Genomic DNA, 20,904 nt, shown 5'->3' on the forward strand with positions numbered 1-20,904 from the left:
GCTGGGGCGGGTCGCTAGTGTATACAGAGTATTTTTTAATATGTGTTTTACTATGTGCTACTTTATGTATTAAAGTAGCACATAGTAACACATATATTAAAAAATACTCTGTAAATTCATATGAATATAATATATTTTCTTTTTTTGAAGAATTTGCTTGATTTGTATTTTTTTGCCTTTATGACTAAGTATAATTTGTAAAGTTTCATAATGTGATGTCATGTTTTTGTAAATGATCAAAATATTCCATATCAATAAAAGGATTTAATTGATAGATTACAATTGTTTTTTCATAATTTTTAATAGTTCTAACTATTAGGAGTCCCTGTTAGATTATGTCTAAAAAGCTGAATCCTACAGGCTGTGAAGTGGGCAAACACATGAATGTGGCTCTTATATACATGAATCTATACTTTGGCCTATGTCTCCCTATCTTTTCTGGTAATCTGCGATCTCAGGCATAACTGATGTATAGTATGCCTTACATAGTTTAATGTGAAATATGTCCTTCCAAATTCTTGAACAACCGCATGAACTTCGTAATAAAGATGTAGAGCGTATCGCAAATCGTCATAAAGCCTGTCGATCTCTGCATGGGTAGTATTCATAATGCGCGATATCAATGACTTGGGATAAATATTTATTTGGGAACACGAAAATATGGTTATATTTTCGTGTTCCAAAATAAATATTTATAGAGAACGAGAAAAATAAATATTAGAGTAACAAAGTAACTTGAATGACCAAAGGGTCAAGAGGAAAGCCTCTTTCAATCTCTATATAGAATTATATTTATTTATTTTCGATTGGGTTTCTCTCACTAGAAGCTTGTTTATATTTCCTCTTTTCCCTTTTCATAACAGGTTTGTTGGTTATCTTTCGTTTATTTAACTGTAGAAGAGATCCATGACAATCCATGTTATTCTTTCGTTAAAGGGATTCTGTATCAAATTTGAATAATTTTAGTGTATGTTGTCAGTATTTTTTTAATATAGCTAGTTTGTCTACTCACCAGTTTCGAAAATGGCACTAAGAGGACTTCAGACGCAATCATGTATTGGCCAGAAAACTTTAGACTGTGGGATTCAGCTCTACAGTAGTAATATACTTACATATAAGCCCTATTCTACTTGACACATTCCATTTAGTTCTTAACTAATATAGATAATTATACTTAAAAAAAAACAACAATAACAATTAAATATTCATATCCAATCACTAAAATTCATACTTAATCACAACTTGCATACACATTTCCTTATAAATAATACAACTCACTGTATCAATATAAAAGTGAGATCCAATTTGGAATATGTACATTTCAAAGGAATCTCTAATAATAAAATATCCACAAGGATATCACAGAAATTTTTCACTAAACCTAATAATGAGATCTCACCATTACATTCCCACAGTGAAATAATTTGTACAATACAGGATTATATTATCTGAATCATTTTTTTAAAGTAGGCAAGTAACTAAATGCATTAAGCTTAAATGTACCCACTAACAATACCAACACTGGAAAAAGACATGAATAAGCATTGCTGAACATAGGCTTTTAGTCTTTTCAAGACTGTTGGCTCTGTATACCTCCTAAGGGAAAAAGCTATGATTATGCATAAATACTGGTTAAAACTAATTGCAAAGTCTATGAAAACACTAAATTTAATTGTCTGGGTTGTGGAATCCATTGACAAGGGGATATTCGGGTTCTAGTTCTTCAGAATGTATTCCATTTTCTTGAAGATTTTGATTCCCATTAGACATTTCATGTAACGGCTGAACTGTTAGCTGGTCTAAGGGGCTTATACTGCGACTGGAAGTGCTACAGCTGTCAGAACTGGAGGAGCTGTCACTTTCAGAATCCTCACTGGATGATGCATGAGACCTCTGCCGCAACTGATCATTTTCCATCTGTAACTTCTCATTGGTTTTTTTAAGCTGTAGTATCTGTTCCTCTTGCTCTTTCAATCTTTGCATCAGGTCATTAAGAGATTCTTCCTCAGCTATGCTAGATACAATAGAAGTACCAGAAGTATCCCTCTCAGTTAACATGCTATCTTTATCAGTTGCTGATGTGTCTTTGTCAGTTCCGATCATATCTCGATCATTGTCTGAATTTTTCAGTCTTGAACGTTCTGTTCTTTTCACAAAAGTTTCATACTTAGCTTCCAGTAAAAGATATTCTTGAATTAACTCATTCTTTGACATATTAGACAAACGTTCACTTTGAGCATCCTCATACACACTTGAGAACTCTTTTGTCAGATATTCTTCTTCATCTTCTGGTAGAGAAAAAAAATAATTTTCTTCAGAATCTACACTGAAACTTGAATCGCGGGTACGTGCAGAAGGCGTATTTAAAATTTGAAATGAATTTTCGGGTTCTGGTTTATGTATTTCCATTAAAAATTGGTTGTTGTTGAAAGGGGCACGAGTTTTAGCCAAAACGATTTTTCTAAAACGATTATTTCTTTTTGATTTATCGTTTTTACGACGATCTTGCCAAGGTGCTTTTATGAAAGGTTTTAAAACTTTACGTTTAGATTTCCCGCGTCGTCTCTTTTTTTTCAGATTGCCTTCAAGTTTAGGTTTTTCAATTTCCACCATAGATGGCGTATCGACCAAAGAAGGTCGCGTTTCGTCGCCATCTTTTATTTCTGTAATGTTATTTGCGTCCATATTTGAGACGATAATTAATCACTTTTAATTAATTTGAATAAGAATAATAGTAAACTCACGTTTGTTTCTATAAGTTCAAAACGCAGATCTTCATCAAAAAGTATTCAGGGCACAATTACATATGCGGAGCTCTAGCCTGCATTTATGCAGTTTCGCCATCTTTATAAATTTATTTATTTATATGTGCGTTTTCGTTTTGTCTTGAGTTGCCATATACTCATTGTTACATAGTGATTATTGGTTGCCATACTTGCACTTCACAATTTGCTTCCCTGACTGCAAAAGGAGAATTATTTTTCTCTAGTAGTTATTGTTATCTTTTTTTTCCTATCACTCTCTCTCTTATGCAACATTAGCCTAGATCATAAATCCATTTTGTTATTTGTATTGTTATCAGCAACATAATACATACTTACTTACATAATATACAAACAAATTAAGATGAGCATAGCCATACACTATAAACTGCTAGAAAAATGGTGTTTCATATCTGTTGCGAAAAGTGAACCAAATGTAGGTAATAAAGGTAACCAAAATGGCGATTGTCAATTGGACACTAGTGTGAACTGACGAAATTGGACTTTTCTGAAGAATAAGAGATAAATATATCAGAACAACATCTATGTAATAATTCTTCTGATGAAGTCGTCGGGGCTGAAATCTGTGTGGACCACAGTTGTGCCTCTTGTGGAGTTTCTGTTGATCGCCTAGGTCACCATGGTTTTGCCTGCTCCTCGGGTGCCGGCCGCCAATCCCGCCATGCTGCTCTCAATGACATCCTGAGACGGGCGCTTGTCAGCGTCGACGTCCCCGTGGCCCTTAAGCGCCAGATCGTGCGAGACGATGGCAAGCGCCCCGACGGGATGTCATTGATACCCTGGCGCATGGGTCGCGCGCTGGTCTGGGACGCCACTTGCGCAGATACGCTGGCGGCGTCCTACCTCCCTGCGACCAGTAAACAGGCTAGTGCGGCGGCGGACGTCCGGGAGCGCTTCAAGACCAATAAATACAGTTGTTTCGGCACCCAGTACGAGTTCGTACCGTTTGGTGTCGAGACACTTGGTCCTTGGGGCAAGGGCGCGCAGGAGCTCCACAAGGCGCTTAGCAAACGCCTGACGGAGGCAACAGGTGACCCTCGCGCGGGCAGCTTTCTTGCGCAGCGTATTGCTATTGCAATACAGCGCGGGAATGCTGCCCGCGTGATAGAAACCCTTCCTAGGGGCCAAAATTTGAATAATAATGTTTTTAGTTTGTAATTTAGAATAGTTTTTTTTTTTATTATTATTAAATAATTAATATTAGTGTATTTATTTAATTAGGTATATTTTTCATTTCTGTCACATGCTCAAAGTCATACTGTATAATTTTATTGAATAAAGTTTATAAATTTTTCTGAGGTCTCGGCTAATTCGAAACATTCAAAGTAAGAACAACGAAAAGGCGAGAGGAATATTTGAATCGGATTCACACTCATAATTGGTTCATGATTTTTTCGCCTTCTATCGATACCTACTAAGGAGCGGGCTTTAATATTCAATCTCTTTGCTTCAGTAAAATTATTTTCCAAAAACTGTCATTTTGACAATCAAAACAACTTGAAGTTTGAAAAGGGGAGATGGCGTAGATTTGACGTTTTGCTAAATCAATCAAAAATTAACAAAAGAGAAAATAAATTAAGCTGTAACTGTTATTTGTAAAATTTTATTTCAGTATTGGATCTTTAAAAATAATATTTATTTTAATAGAATAGATTGATCTTTTATGTTATACAATTTATTTATTGATACATAAATTAATTATATTACCAACTTATCACCATGGCTGATGATATTCTTTTTGAGTTGCTCCATTCCGAAATAATAAATTACTCACTTGAACAATCTAAAGACAGCAATGATAAAAAGGTGCATATACAAAACAATATATAATCATTTCTGTTAATTTAGTTGTGGTGTAATAGTGCTTAGAATAGGTGTTTTGTTTTAGGAGACTGATCTGTCTGTTGTGGAGTACATTGGTTTTGCAGCTGGCTATAAAATAATGGAGAGACTCACTAGAGAATGGCCACGATTTAAGGATGAGTTAGATACTATGAAGTTCATTTGTACAGATTTTTGGACATGTATTTATAAAAAACAGATTGATAATTTACGTACTAATCATCAAGGAGTGTATGTTCTACAGGATAACGCCTTTAGATTTCTAACAAACTTTTCTAATGGACATCAGTATTTGGAATATGCACCCAGAGTAAGTTGCAACATCTTAACTATACATTTGGTTGTGCCATAGCACCTGTAACTTCTATTAGTTTATCCCATTAATACTTATTGTATATTAAGTGTTCCCTGCACCAATAAAAAAAAACAAAGATTAGGACCACTTCACCTCGTTCCCATGGATGGCGCAAAAGATGACAAAAGGATAGGCTTATTAACTTGAGATTCTTATTTTAGGCAATGGACTTGCAATGAAATTTAAATAGTGACAGGTTGCTTTCAATTCTATCATCAAGCCAAACAGCTGTACAAGGTTTATCAGCCTTTATGACAGTTAGCTCTGTCTACTCCACAAGGATCATAGACGTGATTATATGTATTCATGTATCAGACTCATGTACACCCAGAAATTAGTTATATTTATAAAGTACTTACAGCAAACATGATTTGTCAGTCTTTTTGAGAGTTGGCCCTGTCTGCCTCACAAGGGATATAGACATGACTATATATGTGTGTATGTACCTACTTATCAGTATTTTACTTTATTGCTTTATATTTTTATCATGATAAAGATGCAGAAATTTTTTTGTTTCAGTATGTGGCCTATACATGTGGCCTGATAAGAGGAGGCCTAGCAAACCTTTGCATTAACAGTGTAGTAACTGCCGAGGTGCAAAATATGCCTTCTTGCAAGTTTCATATACATGTCCAAAGATCATAATTACCATAACCTGTTAAATTATTCCACTGTAATTTCCCTTGTTAAATAATATAAATTACATAATGTACCTTCAAAATATTTTGCTATTAATTTTATCACGTTAGTATAGTTTATCCCTTTACCATATCACATGTTTCATGATCATAGGGTAGACAGACCCATTAGGCAGTAGAAATTAAGATTCATCTAGGTTGCTAGCCCATCGGAAAATACTAAGTTAAAGCCTTTCTCTTTGACTTTTACAATATTCGCGAATAGGGCAACTGGCATACTCCAGAACTAAGCAAAAGATGATGATCTAATAAACCATTAAGTAGATGATATTTAATGTAGTACCGTTCGTTCCGTAATAAGATTGTTTTGATATTTAGACCGTTGAGGTCAAGTCAAAGTGTATTTCTACCGTTTCCGCCATATTTTTGAAGTTTATTTACAGTAGGATTGAATTCGTAATGGCAACACTGTTGTCTATAAATAGTGTTGCCGACTTAGCTCTATTAGTGCAAATTCTAGCGCTTTTTTACGACAGGCATGGGTTTGTTGGAGTTTGACGTTCAGACTTCACCACCAATTCTGTATGAAAAACAGGTGTAAGCTGAGATGGGACTGAGGGGTAGGAAGTGTTTCATTCATCAACGTATGAAGTCTAGCGTGCCGCCACGCAGCGACTACCTGCCTGATCCAATACAAGTTAGGTTCTTCTGCAAAGGTTGCGGAGGTCACATCGGAGTCGCTTTGTGTAAAAACTTGATTCCAATCGAGGATTTGTATGTTCAAAGGCATACCTTGGGCTCTTCTCCAGAATGGCAAGGATGCAACCGGTTCTAAAAGTCAGGAGAAGAAGAAAATTATTTCAAACATTATAGGTTTCTAATAGTTCTAAACAAAGTCCACGATTAAATATTTCTCACTTCTTTTATTAAATTTATAAAAAAAATAACTGTACGGTATATTATTTGTAAAAAAAAATATGTAAATTATAGGTGCATTTTGAGCATTATTATTACTCAAGGATATAAATCTTTATGATTATAAAATGATCATCAAGATAATTTTACGGAGATACATGTAAGTAATAAATTTATAGATCTGATAAATTTTGCACTTAACAGCATGTTAATTGGATTTATAGATTCAGAAATAACGTGAAATTAAAATTCGCGCTCCAATTTTTAAGTACATAGGTAAGTATTGTTGACCGCGACTAGAGCGTCGTTATCGGTGTTTGAATGGATACAGTGTCAGAGTTAAATATGCTAGCATTGCGTGCGAAAGCACAAGTTTAAATATTTCCCCGGCCATTACAAATTAGTGCTAAAAGGAGATTTACTGAAATTCCTACGGGAGCAGTAACAGGGTTTTTGTGCGTACGAATCCGCGGGTAAAAGTTACCCAAAGTACGCTTAAGTATTAAGGAGTACTGAGAAGAACAGTAGAGTTGTATACCTTTTATCCAGGAAAAAGATTTTTTAGGTAAAATTTGCTTTAAACAACAATGTCCGTGGGTGAAGCCGCGGGCTACAGATAGTGTAGTATATGCATACATATCATATACATCACGTGCTTAGTCCATTGAGTCCATAATCTCGAAAAAACTGGAAGACCACATTCAACTCCACCGCATAATGATAGAGTTGAGATTCGGAAAGTGACAGGTTGCTAAACTTGTACATGTTCTTGATTTTATTGTAATAGTGTTTTTACTTTACATCCATCCCAACCATCGCCAAGAAGAACCCAAAGTTTATAGCCTTTCCCTTAGACGTCTTTTACGATATCCATGTAAATTACATGTAGTCAACACGAATACAGAGTGCCACCAATCAATAACAGTATTACTCATTGAGGAAAAAGTGACAGTTGCACACAGTGTAACACTGTTAGTTTTTGTATTTTTTTTCTGCCACTGAGTAGCAGTGTAAATGATGGCTTATGTGGGCTTTACTCGTTTGTTAGCCCTTACCAGGGTTTTTAGTGTTTGTTTTGATAATCTGGCACTTTTTTAGGTCTATGTTTGCGCTATTTTTCGAGACAGTTGGCAACAACAAAACTTCTGTGACTGTGACGCAAACTTTTTGATTGGCGCTCTTTCTTCATTCGGTTGTTCTTCAATTTACAGAAAATGGCTTCCGAAGAGTTGGTGACTGAGCAATTTCAACTTTTGGGCATAGATGTTGAAAAGGAAGTTGCAACAAAATGTAAGTACTCAACTAACAGAAGTAAAATATCCATATTTTTAGTTTCTCTCCGGAAAGTTTTTTCAACCTTTCTGGCTCTGGCTTCCATTACAATACAAACACTATGCAAACGAATGTTCAAGGCTGTTCATTATCCACCTCTTTTCTAAGGTGCTAGTTTATGTGAAGAAAACTGTGTTGATGCGGAAACATTAACAGAAAAATGGGTAGCATTCAGCTTGAATCATTTGAACGGTGCATCGCCAACTTTAGAGAACCTAGAACTTCTTGCTCGAAAGGAATTTTCCAAGCGAGCGGTGGAGCGGCCCAACGCTCCCGCAAAAGAAGCCTCCCGGAGCATCGGTTCGAGTTTGACAGTTTACGGAGCGCCGGTTACAAATCAGTATCCTTTTAAACAAGTTTCCTCCACGTGTAATATTTGTATTGAAAGTTTCTTCGAAAGTTCAAATTTATAACCTGACTGTTATTATCACGTAATTGTTCATTGTTTGTGGCTATGATATTATGTCAAAAGAACACAATACCGTACATTTGTCGAATGGTTTGTAATGACTATGTAAGTAATGTTGAAAAAAATAATGATTTTGTAGTATTCAAATGGAGGGTAGGTACCTATTATTAATCAGTAACCAATGTCTTACATTAACCTAATTTGTAAGGTATATTTTTATTATTTTTTCTATATGTATGTTATAAGAAAATGATCATGTAAGTTAATAGTTTTTTTATTATTAAATAATATTAGATAGAACTTAAGGTATGTTTTAGTTCATGTAAGTAATAAATTTCTTAATTTTTAGATCAGATAACACTGTCCTGTCTAATTATATGGCTGCAACTCCTAAGGTATGTATCAGTATTTGGAACACCATGCTAAATATTGAATGTCATGAATGGCATGTTGGTTTTATAATAAACATGGGCCTACAGTTTCATCAGCCATACATTTAAATAAATTTTCCTTAAAAAACTTCCAAACTCCTGGGAATCAAAATTATCTGGAATGTCAATCAGAATTTGTTAGTTATTATTCAAATGATATATGATGAAATATTAATCAATTATTGTTCAAATGTGCTGTTATCACAAGATTTGAAGACCATGTGAAGCCCTCCTGGCATTTGATGGGTTTAGGTTTAGTATCACAGTTTTCCATTCTGTGACTAGATCTACACTCATTGATTGCTTGAAGAGTTTTCTGCAGTTTGGATGCCAAGAAATACTAAACATCAGGTAACTTCATATGTAGGTAAATGTCCTCATTTTCAAATGACTTGATGATATTTGTGGGCGAGTTTGCTTCTGGTTCATGTGTTTCTATATCATGACTAGATCCATACTCGTCTGCAGCCATCAACTCGTTCAACAAGTTTACACTATAATTTGATACAATGTTTTGAACTTCTATAATAAATAAACTTCAAATCAAAAATTGGTTAAAAAGTCAATTTATTGAATAAAGAAACATTTTGAGGTAAGACAAGCCACAGAACATTGAGATGAGACAAGCACAGGAGAATGGTGAAGTACACTAAGGCCAAGATGTCATCAGTTCTGCATATTGAATACTTATTGTCAAATATTTTCTTGATATTCTAACTGAAAAGGATAAGATTACATTAAAATGGGAGACAAATCATGGAAATAATTAAATATCAGCTACTTACATGCTGTCTATGACAGCAGATCTCCAGCTTTTCCGAATACTGTTAGAAGAAACAATAATGAGAGAAATGAGAGTAGGGATGGCTGGGATGAATAATGTTGATTTATGTTTAGAAATTCCTGTTGATTGTGATGAAATTAAAAACAAAATATTATGTATAGTATTAATAAAAAAATTACCATTTCAGTGTCCCTAATAATGTTTATAGTCTGCATAGATACCTACCCCCTAGTTGGTTTAACAATGGATGTTAAAAGATATGTTTTTTTTTAAATCTTGGTTTAAGTTTGATTAATCAGTCAAATCATTTATAGGAAAAGGCGAAATTTGGGATTTTGCTTTTAGTCACTGGACTAACATCCTGTCACTATCCTTGAATATTGATTCCCTGTTTAAGAAGCCATCCAGATAAATGGTTGTAATCTCTTTGTGATTTTTATCCCTGTCTACACTGTAAGGGATAGAGATATTTTGTGTATATCTATGTAGTCAACCACAGCAAGTTACCTTGCACGGGACTTATTAACATGGTATTGCAGTAAAATTTGGGTAGATTGATGTGCTGATGTTGAGTCCTGTACATTACATATAAGTGTTTAAATTGTGTGTTTCACTTTATTGTGATGATAATGACTATTTTAATGTGACCAATTCTTACAGGGAGTAAAAGTAGAACCAGATTCAGGTGCAGCTTCTACTGAATTGGCCCCCGTCACATTCTCCCCGACAATGTTAGTATTCAAGTAGTAATTTTGCATTGTTACACGATTAACACAAAATAAATACTCTGTTAATAGGATCTCTTTTTTTAATGTTCTGTCTGTACATGAGCAATTGATCTTGACAGACCGTTTAATTTTAGTGAAATATCGAACTGTTAATTAAATTAAAGATCACATTTTTAATAATTTGTTGCATACAATAACAATTAAAAAGGGAACATCATTAAGCCCATATTCATATGACCAAGTCTTCTGACTATTGGCTCTGTTTACACCATTAGGGACTATGACGTATATAATCTCATTATGACTGAGTAATTATAATATAAAATTTCCGAAATAACATTTAATTTCAGAGAGAAATCGGCTAAGTATGCTTCGAGAGGGAACCAGGGTACTGTTGTCCACTCATATGGGGATGAAAAGGTTTTAGAAGATATATCACACACAAACAGTCTCACTGATGTTCTGAATCTCACCTTCTCACAGATCCCAAATGCAGATGGCGAAGTTTATGCTAGGGCAATGTAAGTTAAAAAAATATAAATAAAGAAAAAATATCCATACTTATACTAATCCATACAATAATGTGTACTTTTCACACGGGTGCGGTCGTAGGCAAAAGCTAGTGTGCATATAAATTTACCACGATTGAAAAGTTTCCACTTATATTCAAAAACATGATTATGTATTTCATCTTGATGTACATATGAAAGGTTCATAGAAAAGCGTTCAATTTTAGGTTTGGCTTTGAACTGCTCCACGAGAAAGCAAGTGTATATGACAACCATATACAATTATTATCCCAATATATAATGGAAAAAGCGGGCATCACAAATACTGAATCAACTAGGCATAAAACACAGGTAGGTAAATGAAATAAGATTATTTATGTTCACCAGGATAATCAGATCAAATCCAGACAAACAGATCTTATTTTTTTTATTAAAGAATTGTACAAACGTTCTATGAAAATTCAAATTGAAGGTCCTTAAAATAGAAAAATAAAATAAAATATAACTTGAAGTATGGATGTGTGGATGATGTCTGTTAAAATTTGGTACATATTGGTATATTATTGATATATCAAAAGTACTTACATTTTATCCCGAAAATCCCAATGAAGCGAAGCCTCTGGGCGCAGCAAGATTAATACAAAAAAAAAAACATTTGTAAGCTATTTACCTAAAGATTGGCTATTAAAATTGATATATGAAGAAATGTAGTTTAGTCTGCTTACCGCATTCTCTGATTTTATTCCAGACAGATGTGTGGGTGGCCGGTCAAATACAATGCGACGCGGATGCTAGGCTCAATCCAAAGTCTGTGGTGCTCCAGGGCACATGGGAGGAGTCACTAAGCCAATCAGTACCCGTCGACCTTGACGAGTAATTACAGTTTCTTTAATAATTTCTTCACATTAATAATACATTTCGAATCTAATTAAACATATTTTATCTAACATATAGGTTGGTACAGGTGCAAATTTCCCTTTAAATGTACATTAGTTTGATTGCTAACGGTAACCAAATGTGCAAATAATATATACAGTTTTGTGCTTTCATCGACCTCTGATTTATTCTTAAAATAAGATTGAAATCTGCTGCAATTTGTATTAAGTTGTATTTGTATTATTTGAGTAAGCTTTGGCAATTAACGACATTTCTGCAAAGTAGGGCTGCAAATTGCTATGTAAAACTAGAATGAGCAAGGTCTAGACAGTCATATGAAGGCTATTGTCTCTCTTTGTCTAATGTAAAATACAACAGATCACTAGTAGGCACATATAATCTATATTATATTATTAACAACACTTTTTTTTCTATTCCTTTGCAACTTGTCAAGGTCATATTCTTTATGTTTTACAGGCTAAAACAGTACTCCCTGTTTCCTGGCCAAGTGGTTTTGATGCGCGGTATAAATCCACGCGGTGACAAGTTCATAGCGCGCGAAGTGTTGTGCGACGGATCCACTCCTCCGCCCGACCCTCAATTATGGGATACTTTAGAAGGTTTGTTCTTGATATTCTTGACAAGAATGCACCTGAGGGACTACACTACGGAAAGCAGAATCCGGTACATAGCGGCGGGAACAAGTTTTATTGTTATACAGCAATATACAATGACAAACAAACAGATTACTTACAAACAGCTGAACGTCGCCTATCAGTATTTTCAAGACTGTTGGCTCTGTCTACTCCACTAGGGATATTGACGTGATAATTTGTATGTATGTATGTTTTCTATGTAGCAACAAAGCGTGATTTATTTATATGTACATATGTATGATGTCCTAATGGGGCAAAGGGCAGTCACTATGACGTCTCACTTTTTCCTTATAACATATCTGAAACCCATATCTTGATTAGGAAAAATGTCTTTATTGCTGCAGGTAAATTATCAATGGTGATAGCAGCCGGCCCATACACAACATCAGATAATCTACTGTATGAACCTCTGAAGGATCTCGTCTTGTACATCGCCGAGCACAAGCCCCATGTCGTAATACTTACGGGGCCTTTCTTAGACTCTGAACATTCCAAAGTAAAGGATAACTCTATAGCTGAGACATACAAATCTTTTTTCGAGAAGCTTGTGGACAGTTTAGCTGAACTGCAGAGTTCTACGTAAGTGAATTCTTGGATCTTTTTTTTATTATTACCCACAGTAACTTGTACTTTCATTAACCTTTTGTATCTCATCATCCAATTTTATCAATATCTTAATTGCATCCTTCAGGTCACTGTATCTCGAACTTTGTTCTGATTTCTGATGATATGAAAATGAAAAAAATAAGGAACAACATGTTAGTTTAGGATTAAGTAGATATACACATAGTAGTAGTATATCAAGGTAGCTTTCGTAAAAACCACTCAATTGTAGAAGTTTAACATAAGATGAATGATCAAAAGTAACAAAATGATAATAAGTTAATATTTAATTCATTGGGTTATTTTCCAAATGGTTAAATTTCCATTAAACCACTGATGTAACTCAATGTGGTAGTGACTTCTAAAATAATGCTTTAGTGTAGTTTTTTTCCGCCGCTGTTTCACTTGTGCTTTAGAAGCAGTAGTAAATTAAAATACATATAAATTGTTTTGACGTCAGTGAACCTTGTATCCTATTTTATGATAATATCCTATTTCCAGACCAAACACACACATCTTCATAGTGTCAAGCCTGAAGGACGCGTTTCACGTGAACATATTCCCCACGCCTCCGTACTCCACGCGCCGCAAGCATCCCAACATACATTTTGTGCCGGACCCGTGCAATCTGAAAATCAATGGCGTGATCGTAGCCGTCACTAGCACGGATGTTTTGATGCATATCAGCCAGGAAGAGATATCTTTGTAAGTTATAGATTAAATTATTTTTTTATTACAAGCAACATTACATAATTACTTGATTTAGGCATAACATAAAAAAAAATTTGTAGATTATTGTCCCTTAAGCGAGATATTAAAAACAACAGAGTTGGAGATCCAATGATCTCGGTAAGACTTTTTAATGATGGAATTGAGATTTCTCTTTGACTGTCACAACCTTTGCTATGAAGTGAGGAAACGAGCTGACCTCTGCAGCTGAAATACATTTTTTTTGCTACCAAAAACCCGAATGCTGGTCTGGTTTCATTCATGTGTGTGTGTGTGTGTGACATTCATTTGTTTTACATCCTATAAAAGTTTGGCTGAACAAGAATAATTTTGTCTTTACAAAATGATGACTAAACTAGAATTTAATTTGTATAGGGGCACAACCGGCGACAAGCAGTCTCGCCTCGCGGCGCACATCCTGTGGCAGCGCGGCCACTACCCGCTGCTGGGCGCCGCGCTCAGCGCCGACGCCATGCTGTGGTCGGTGCACGCGCAGCTCAATGTCACGCCGCATGTGCTCGTGCTGCCGTCTAACTTCAGATACTTTATCAAGGTGGGTGATATAAAGTGGACTTAGTTATGTAATTGTTGCATTGATTATTTTTAAATTTTGATTTTTTATTTTCGTTGAGGAAGTAGAATAGCACCCCCATATTTTCCTGTGAGTATCTTAAGAGGCGATTGAGACATTAAGCGGAAGGTGCCGCTGTACGTTGGTGAGAGTTATGCTGATATGACAAAATAGTCCAGATTCTGGACTATTTTGTCATATCAGCATAATTCTCCAAAATCCATAGATACTGCGGTTACCAACCCGACAATCCAGCGTGGTGACTATAGGTAAAATCCCTCCATTTCTGGAAGGCCTCCGTCCAATCATGGACTTTTATGAGCTTTAAAGGTAAGGATGTAGATCTTTTATAATTATTCCAGGGTTAAATTCGTGGGCAATTTTTTAAGACTGATTAAATTTAAGTGTATAATGTTGTTGTTTGTGTTTTTGTGTTGTTTTTTATTTTTATTATCTTTTTATGCTTCCCACCATATATGTACATACAAATAAATAAATACGGGACAAATTACACTGATGAGTTAGCCTCAAAGTAAGTTCGAGACTTAAGTTACACACAAAGACAAATAATGGGGGATTTATGAAAATAATATTGCTAATGAACACTTTCTCCTGGAGAACCCTTAACCACTATGCAAACGAAAGTCTCGCAATAGATATAGTCGGCATTTAGCAATTTATTTTTTCTTATGAACAGACGTAAAAGTTTCTAAAACATTCAGATATTCAACCTACGGTATTCCAACATAATTTTACTTTTTTCTTTATTCCAGGAAGTGGAAGGCTGCGTGATAATGAATCCTGAGCACCTGACGAAAGGCCTCACTGGTGGCACCTTCGCCAGACTTCTCATTACTGGCGACGGTGATAGTCTAAAAATCGGGGCACAAATTGTACGCATTTAAATAGGAATTATAAATAGGAATTAAACAGTATTTTTGCATTACCATCGCATTTTATTGTTATAAAAATAATTTTATAAAAGTTATTATCACTTGTCTCAATGACATTAAAGATTGGCAGCGTTTGGTATTTGTTTGAAAAATCATAAACAAAATACCATTCACATTATTATTTATACCCTGCAACGAATGTAATGTTCCAAGTTCAAAATAAGTAAGATACAATTTATTCAATAGGAATATTTCACTGTAAGAAATATAAGAATGTTGAACCATAGATTTTATCACAGAGATAGGAGCAACTTTGTTATTGATAGACTTCAACTGTGTTTTTGACTGTAGACTGTATACATATACTATGCCACATAGATAGGATCCCCAAGGGCTACAAGTCCGCCAGGCCCGGACCGCAGCGCCATCTGCACGCCCATCCGAGGAGAGTTGCCCGCGCTACGCCGCGCCGCTGGATCTGTCATCTGCCGGTAGCTGAAACATTCCATTTATATTTTTTTTAAATCTTTACTCCAACCCTGGCACATCAAGTTCCAAGTTAGACAGAAAGTAACTCGAGACTTTTGTGTTGTAAATGATTTCTGTAGTTGAAGTGGGAAGAACAGTACTTACGTTTTCAGTGTTTCCAGAGGGTCCGCCTTTGCATCCCGTACTCCTGTTTCTGGGTCGATTGTAGTCAAAATGCACCTGAAAATTAAGAATTTCGGTCAACTTAATATTTTTGTTAAACAATCACTATTTGTTGATTGCTATAACTTCCATCAATGGAAGATACTCTATTTTAGATTTTTTTCGAAGTAAGATAAAAGGTATCCTACCGCTTACCGCCATCAACCTAACTAAGTATAGTTATATAAACAACTGCTTTCTAAAGCGTAGAAGAAGCGGCGATACAAACTACAACGCAGCATTTTCACTGAACGTCAATTTACAAATATAGATCTATTAAATTAAATATTTTTTATAATAGTTATTACTAATGAATACACATTGTCTTCATTTAAAGAAAAAATATGTATTGCCGTTCCATGACTCACCTAAAGCACGGTTTGATAATCTCAAACACGTTGTCGCCAATCTTGACGAACTTCCAGTTGTCTTCGTCGTAGGCCTTCCCGCCTTCCAGCACGAAGTTAGGTCTAAAATTGCGGTGCGTCACCTTCGTCTCCTTCAGTTTAGTGTTGAGGTCTTCAACGGACGCGTCGTTGATGAGGTTGAAAGGCACCTCGTCGGGTAAGGCGCCCTAGGAATGAAGAATATTGTTTGGACTTTTGGTAGCGAATGCTAAGGAAATCCGTAAAACATAACTAATATAATAAAACAATAATACATACAACAGAAATGCCATAATTGTATTTGAAACTATACGAAATATGCGGCGGCTTTGAAAATGTGTTGTCGTCTTGCATCATATACGCGGAAATAATATTGGATTAAGGTGCAATGTGAAAACATAATGGTCACTGATGGTGATGGATACTTAACTATCAGTGGCGGCAAGACATTTTGCACAATTTCACTTCTATAATCTTGTTCTGCATAAATATATAGGTCTCGTGGCTTACAAGTTTTATCAAATCTATGGGATGACCTACCGTGTCCTTATCTGTGAATTTGTAGATCTTGTTGGTGCCTTCTCTCAAGCTGCGACCCGTTTGTGAAGCGTAGTAGACCAGTCTGAAGTTACCGGACGACTTATCCAAAAGCCTGAAATAGAACACGTCAAAGTTATGAGAGTTCAAAAAAACAACGATAACTTTCTAGAAAAGGTAGGTAACTAGTGCCCTTGCGCGTCGCTTGGTTTATGTTGACGGGGGCACTGACGTGCGTCTAGTTAGATGTAGTTTGGAAAGTTTTTGATATTTATAAAAGGTGTAGTTGAAAATAATCGCTTAAATGCTACTTCTGCATTATTTTCCTAAAAAAATCAGGCAATGTATTGGCATTTTGCCTGATTTTTTTTTGTGTGTTATTTGATTTTTAAATATACTTACAAAAAGAATCATGCATAAAAGCAAGAAGCTATGTACTATTTCTGATAATATTGTTTGTGTAAAAGCAAGAAAAAAATAAAAAATTATCGCATCGCAGCTCTTATCAGGCACTGATATGGGAGGTTAAATTTATGTCATTATTGAATGAGAACAATCCCAACTGGTACAAAATAAGTGGACTAATTTATACTAACACCAACACATTGACTATTACAATGGATGGATCTAATCATAATTAACAGACATAAAAAAAATATTCATTGATAGACCCTCATTTTTAATCCCTCGACAGCAAACCAAAGACTTTCTGTAGCAGTTCCCGGTTGTGTAGTTTATTTAACTTTTTTGTAAGGATAAATTATGTGCAAAAACATGTTTGAGCATTTATAAGCCTTGAACGATAGTCACGTTACATAAGTAAGGTATCTATGTGTTGTGGGTATATTGTCAACGGCAGAGAAACCTGACACGACTATTGTATATGAAACTCCTAGAATGAATGGTCATGGTCCTCTCCCATAGACTACTTACCTCGAGAACCACTCGCTAGTCTCCCAACCGCAGTCGTACACTGGCACCATCACTCCCCACACCCGAGCTGTTTTACGAATTTGATTCGAGACTACCTAAAAACGAAACAAACCTATTTAACTACCCTGTAGAAATATAACAAGATACAGAAGAAAATGTTGAAAAGTCTACATCTGTTGTCGAAGCTTAGCTGCGGAGGGTGCAACTGGAAACACACAAGCACGAGATAGACACTAGCTGGGATATATTTTCTTGTTTTCAGGGTTATGGAAGACGGGCTCCTCAATCAAAAATACCAAAAGGATTACATATTTTTTTGTGTCATTAGTAGATCTTTGTTAATTTATCTTTATTTTATATTTTTTCCTTCTTTCTATACCTCTGCTAAATTGACGTGAACAGGCTCCATATCAGAGTGCGTGAGGGTCAGCACGGAGCTTTTGACGGAGGGCCGCACCAGCAGCAACTCGGGGTACGCCCGCGCGGTCACGAAGTTGTTCTTCTCGTCTACCACCATAAGAAATCTAAAATATATAATGTTTGTTTGACGTGTTTATGAAATTATAAAGTCCTATACTCTCGTGGTGTTAGTCCCTGGTACGTCATCTCTCTGAAGAGAAGTCGATATTTTAATGATGTGACTCATGTCTGATTTCCGCATCTTTGCAGGGGAACCCAATCCGCATTGAATCATAACATTTAATGGAGTATCAGTATTGGATTGAAGTAAGAAAACAGAGGAGAAGATGATTCATTTTGTGAGGTATTATAAAAGCTTTTGAATGTTACAAATTTTGTTGAATGAATGTAGGGGACCTGGATAGTAATAAATAAATACAGTCGACAGCAGAGAAAGTTGACCCCACAAATGTTCTTGTATGTATTTAAACAAGTCATGTTTTTCTGCAGGCCCTGTTCTTAAATACTTACTACTATAATCGTGTTTCATAGGATAGAAAAGTATTATCTATTTTGTCATGCTATTTTGCATTAAAATATATTTTTTGGCCAAGTGGTCGATTGAGGTAACGGTGAAATTCTTGTGGCCTAGATAACTTTACCTGTCTCTTAGCCATCCGTCCTTTAACCCCAAAGTGGAGAGTTCGGCTTGGTTCATGATGACCGGGCCGCAAGACTTAATCGGGTATACGTAGATATTTTTGAGGGTGCCGGCTTGGGTCCATTCCTCGGGTATCTTAGTTTTGGTGGACTCCTGGTACCACCGGTAAGCACAATATGCTCCGCCGATGGCACCCGCCGTTACCGCGGCTGCGGTAATGACCTGACCTAGGATTTAAACTTTTAGTCTCAAGTGTGTTCTAAGTAGATATGATGATCTCCAGAGGCAAAGCAACTGTGCTTTATAAGCGACTGCGCTATAAACGCCTTGTGATGATTTTGTAGGTATTTCGACTCTAGTCAAGGCTTGTCAACATGCAGCGCACAAGTAAGTTCACTAATCATTATTGTTGTCGTATTAATTCCCGGTTGCATTCCCACAAGGTTATTTTTATGGGTGATGCAGCAGAGACTGCATGTGGAATAGATAAGTAGTACACACATTTATAAAAATCTTGAAAACAGCGTCTAGTTTTATTTTGAAGTAGGTAAAACATTATTTGTGCTTGTGTTTACATGAACTCAAACTAACGGATTAATTTACGTATCACACCCAAAGATCTAACCATAGAAATATTGATAGTGTTATTTGTATACGCGCGCATCTAACTGTACATACTACCTACCTACTTGTTTACCTAGGCTACCAAAATAAATCTTCATCTATCTTTAATTATATACGTAGTTCTTACCGTGATGATACGGCATGGCTATGATAATATTTGGTGATAACTCGGTGTAATCAACAAGTAAATATGTACAGTAAATATGGAGTGAACATCACATCACAAAATATACGGTGTGCCGCGGCTGCAGTACGATTGCCACTGCCGTGTTACTTAATTATGTTTGAAAAAGTATGATAAGTGCGAGTTACATTTCAAATATTAATGCATTAAACAATGAAAAAAACCACGCCATTCATGTCCGTAATTTTTTTATGGTTTTAAATCTCCATATTTACCTGCAACAACGTAGGTTTTTGTTGCATTGCAGGTAAATATGGAGAAATACAAAACAACAGCGATGTGAGCGGCATTTCTAAACGCAAACTATGTTGTCAATGTCAAATTTACAGCAACGTCATTGACGTTATGTCAACGTGTCTCTGACTCGAACGTAAGACCCAGGTTTTTCGCTGAAACTAAATATTTTATTTTGTAAAGTTTTATCTAAAATGTACTAATAATTTATTTTAAACAAACTCCAACGTTAAAAATCATAATATTAATTGATAATTTAAACAAAAAAATGGTTCTCTTGGGCAACGATGAGGTAAAATACTATTTTTGTACTCTGTCCAATCGAGCTTTTTCCAATTAAAAAGTTATTGAAATACTTAATGAATTGAAATTTGTTTGTTTCAGTTTCTCGCAGAGCTAACTAAGCTTTTTCAAAAAGCACGCAGTACGGGATCAGTTACTATGACTATGAAAAGATGCAAGTATTTTCGTACCTATTTTCTATCCTTTACATATCAACCCTTTTGATAATTTAATTAATTAGTTTACGTGTTATGTTTTAGACGACGGACGAACTAAACCGGAGCCTAGGGATGGCACAGCGGTGGTGAAGGATCCTAAATACAAATGTTTGATAAGGGCCCAGCATAAGAGTAAAAAAATATCAACTGTTATAGAGCAGCGTGATGTTGAAAAATTCAGTACAGCATACTCTAACTTGCTCAAAACCAGCATCAACGGCTTGAAGCGTTTAAAAAAGCCAAAAAAGAAGGCTGTGGCTGCTCAGTAAGGAATTTAAGTGAAGGCAATGTGTCAAGACTGAAATATTGTGCGCTAGGAAGTGACGAAGTGATGAACTTATGGGTATATTACTATATGCCCTAGCGTGTAGGATGAGGTCCATTGAACTGTGCTCTTCTCTCATGAGTGAGATGTGAAGAGTTGGAGTCGTGCCTGCCCTTGCTAGTGATGCGGGCGCAATTTAGTCATTGACCATCTGTCCAATGCACATTTTGTATAAGTTTAAGTTACATTTTTCAATAAAAAATATTTACTGCCATTGGTTTCCAGCTTTTCTTTGAGAGAAACATGCAAATTTTGTTGAAATTAGTCATATGAATATCATTGATAGGAAAAGCATTTGTAATCAATGGATTTTTGGTATTTCCCACAGGGGCAAAGCTCATGTTAAAAACCAGTCTTTTAACATGGCTAGGTAAGCC

At 35.6% G+C, this 20,904-nt stretch overlaps 5 protein-coding genes across 7 annotated transcripts; 3 read left to right on the forward strand and 2 right to left on the reverse strand.

Annotated features, from left to right (window-relative positions):
• Nucleotides 1-249: 249 nt before the first annotated feature.
• Nucleotides 250-5,393, reverse strand: LOC106136181 (uncharacterized). Its single transcript, XM_013336643.2, has 2 exons — nucleotides 5,340-5,393; nucleotides 250-2,961 (listed from the first exon to the last, which is right to left on the reverse strand). The coding sequence occupies exon 2, from the start codon at nucleotides 2,683-2,685 to the stop codon at nucleotides 1,669-1,671; it is 1,017 nt and encodes a 338-aa protein (XP_013192097.2). The 5' UTR covers nucleotides 2,686-2,961; nucleotides 5,340-5,393; the 3' UTR covers nucleotides 250-1,668.
• LOC106136188 (trafficking protein particle complex subunit 6b) lies at nucleotides 4,278-5,701 on the forward strand. Its single transcript, XM_013336657.2, has 3 exons — nucleotides 4,278-4,589; nucleotides 4,672-4,935; nucleotides 5,500-5,701. Exons 1-3 carry the CDS (start codon nucleotides 4,503-4,505, stop codon nucleotides 5,623-5,625), a joined length of 477 nt encoding a protein of 158 aa, XP_013192111.1. The 5' UTR covers nucleotides 4,278-4,502; the 3' UTR covers nucleotides 5,626-5,701.
• Nucleotides 5,702-7,692: 1,991 nt separating this feature from the next.
• On the forward strand, nucleotides 7,693-15,107 carry LOC106136175 (DNA polymerase alpha subunit B). Of its 3 annotated transcripts, none has more exons than XM_013336637.2 (12): nucleotides 7,693-7,823; nucleotides 7,974-8,205; nucleotides 8,624-8,669; nucleotides 10,150-10,220; nucleotides 10,568-10,738; nucleotides 10,954-11,077; nucleotides 11,475-11,599; nucleotides 12,080-12,222; nucleotides 12,603-12,837; nucleotides 13,363-13,566; nucleotides 13,966-14,143; nucleotides 14,935-15,107. In XM_013336637.2, exons 1-12 carry the CDS (start codon nucleotides 7,748-7,750, stop codon nucleotides 15,064-15,066), a joined length of 1,737 nt encoding a protein of 578 aa, XP_013192091.2. In that variant the 5' UTR covers nucleotides 7,693-7,747; the 3' UTR covers nucleotides 15,067-15,107. The 3 variants fall into 3 exon arrangements, with proteins under 3 accessions (XP_013192091.2, XP_060805142.1, XP_013192092.2); XM_060949159.1 differs by having other exon boundaries at nucleotides 7,698-7,823; nucleotides 8,102-8,205; XM_013336638.2 differs by lacking the exon at nucleotides 7,693-7,823 and having other exon boundaries at nucleotides 8,065-8,205; nucleotides 8,629-8,669.
• LOC106136182 (mitochondrial amidoxime-reducing component 1) lies at nucleotides 15,103-19,569 on the reverse strand. The gene is made up of 8 exons (XM_013336644.2): nucleotides 19,412-19,569; nucleotides 18,662-18,887; nucleotides 17,980-18,124; nucleotides 17,601-17,695; nucleotides 16,671-16,782; nucleotides 16,113-16,318; nucleotides 15,688-15,762; nucleotides 15,103-15,549 (listed from the first exon to the last, which is right to left on the reverse strand). Exons 1-8 carry the CDS (start codon nucleotides 19,425-19,427, stop codon nucleotides 15,420-15,422), a joined length of 1,005 nt encoding a protein of 334 aa, XP_013192098.2. The 5' UTR covers nucleotides 19,428-19,569; the 3' UTR covers nucleotides 15,103-15,419.
• Nucleotides 19,570-19,802: 233 nt separating this feature from the next.
• Nucleotides 19,803-20,746, forward strand: LOC106136190 (signal recognition particle 14 kDa protein). Its single transcript, XM_013336660.2, has 3 exons — nucleotides 19,803-19,994; nucleotides 20,087-20,159; nucleotides 20,245-20,746. The coding sequence occupies exons 1-3, from the start codon at nucleotides 19,971-19,973 to the stop codon at nucleotides 20,469-20,471; spliced, it is 324 nt and encodes a 107-aa protein (XP_013192114.1). The 5' UTR covers nucleotides 19,803-19,970; the 3' UTR covers nucleotides 20,472-20,746.
• The last annotated feature ends 158 nt before the right edge of the window (nucleotides 20,747-20,904 follow it).

Source organism: Amyelois transitella, chromosome 18, assembly GCF_032362555.1.
Source record: "Amyelois transitella isolate CPQ chromosome 18, ilAmyTran1.1, whole genome shotgun sequence".
NCBI lineage: Eukaryota > Metazoa > Arthropoda > Insecta > Lepidoptera > Pyralidae > Amyelois > Amyelois transitella.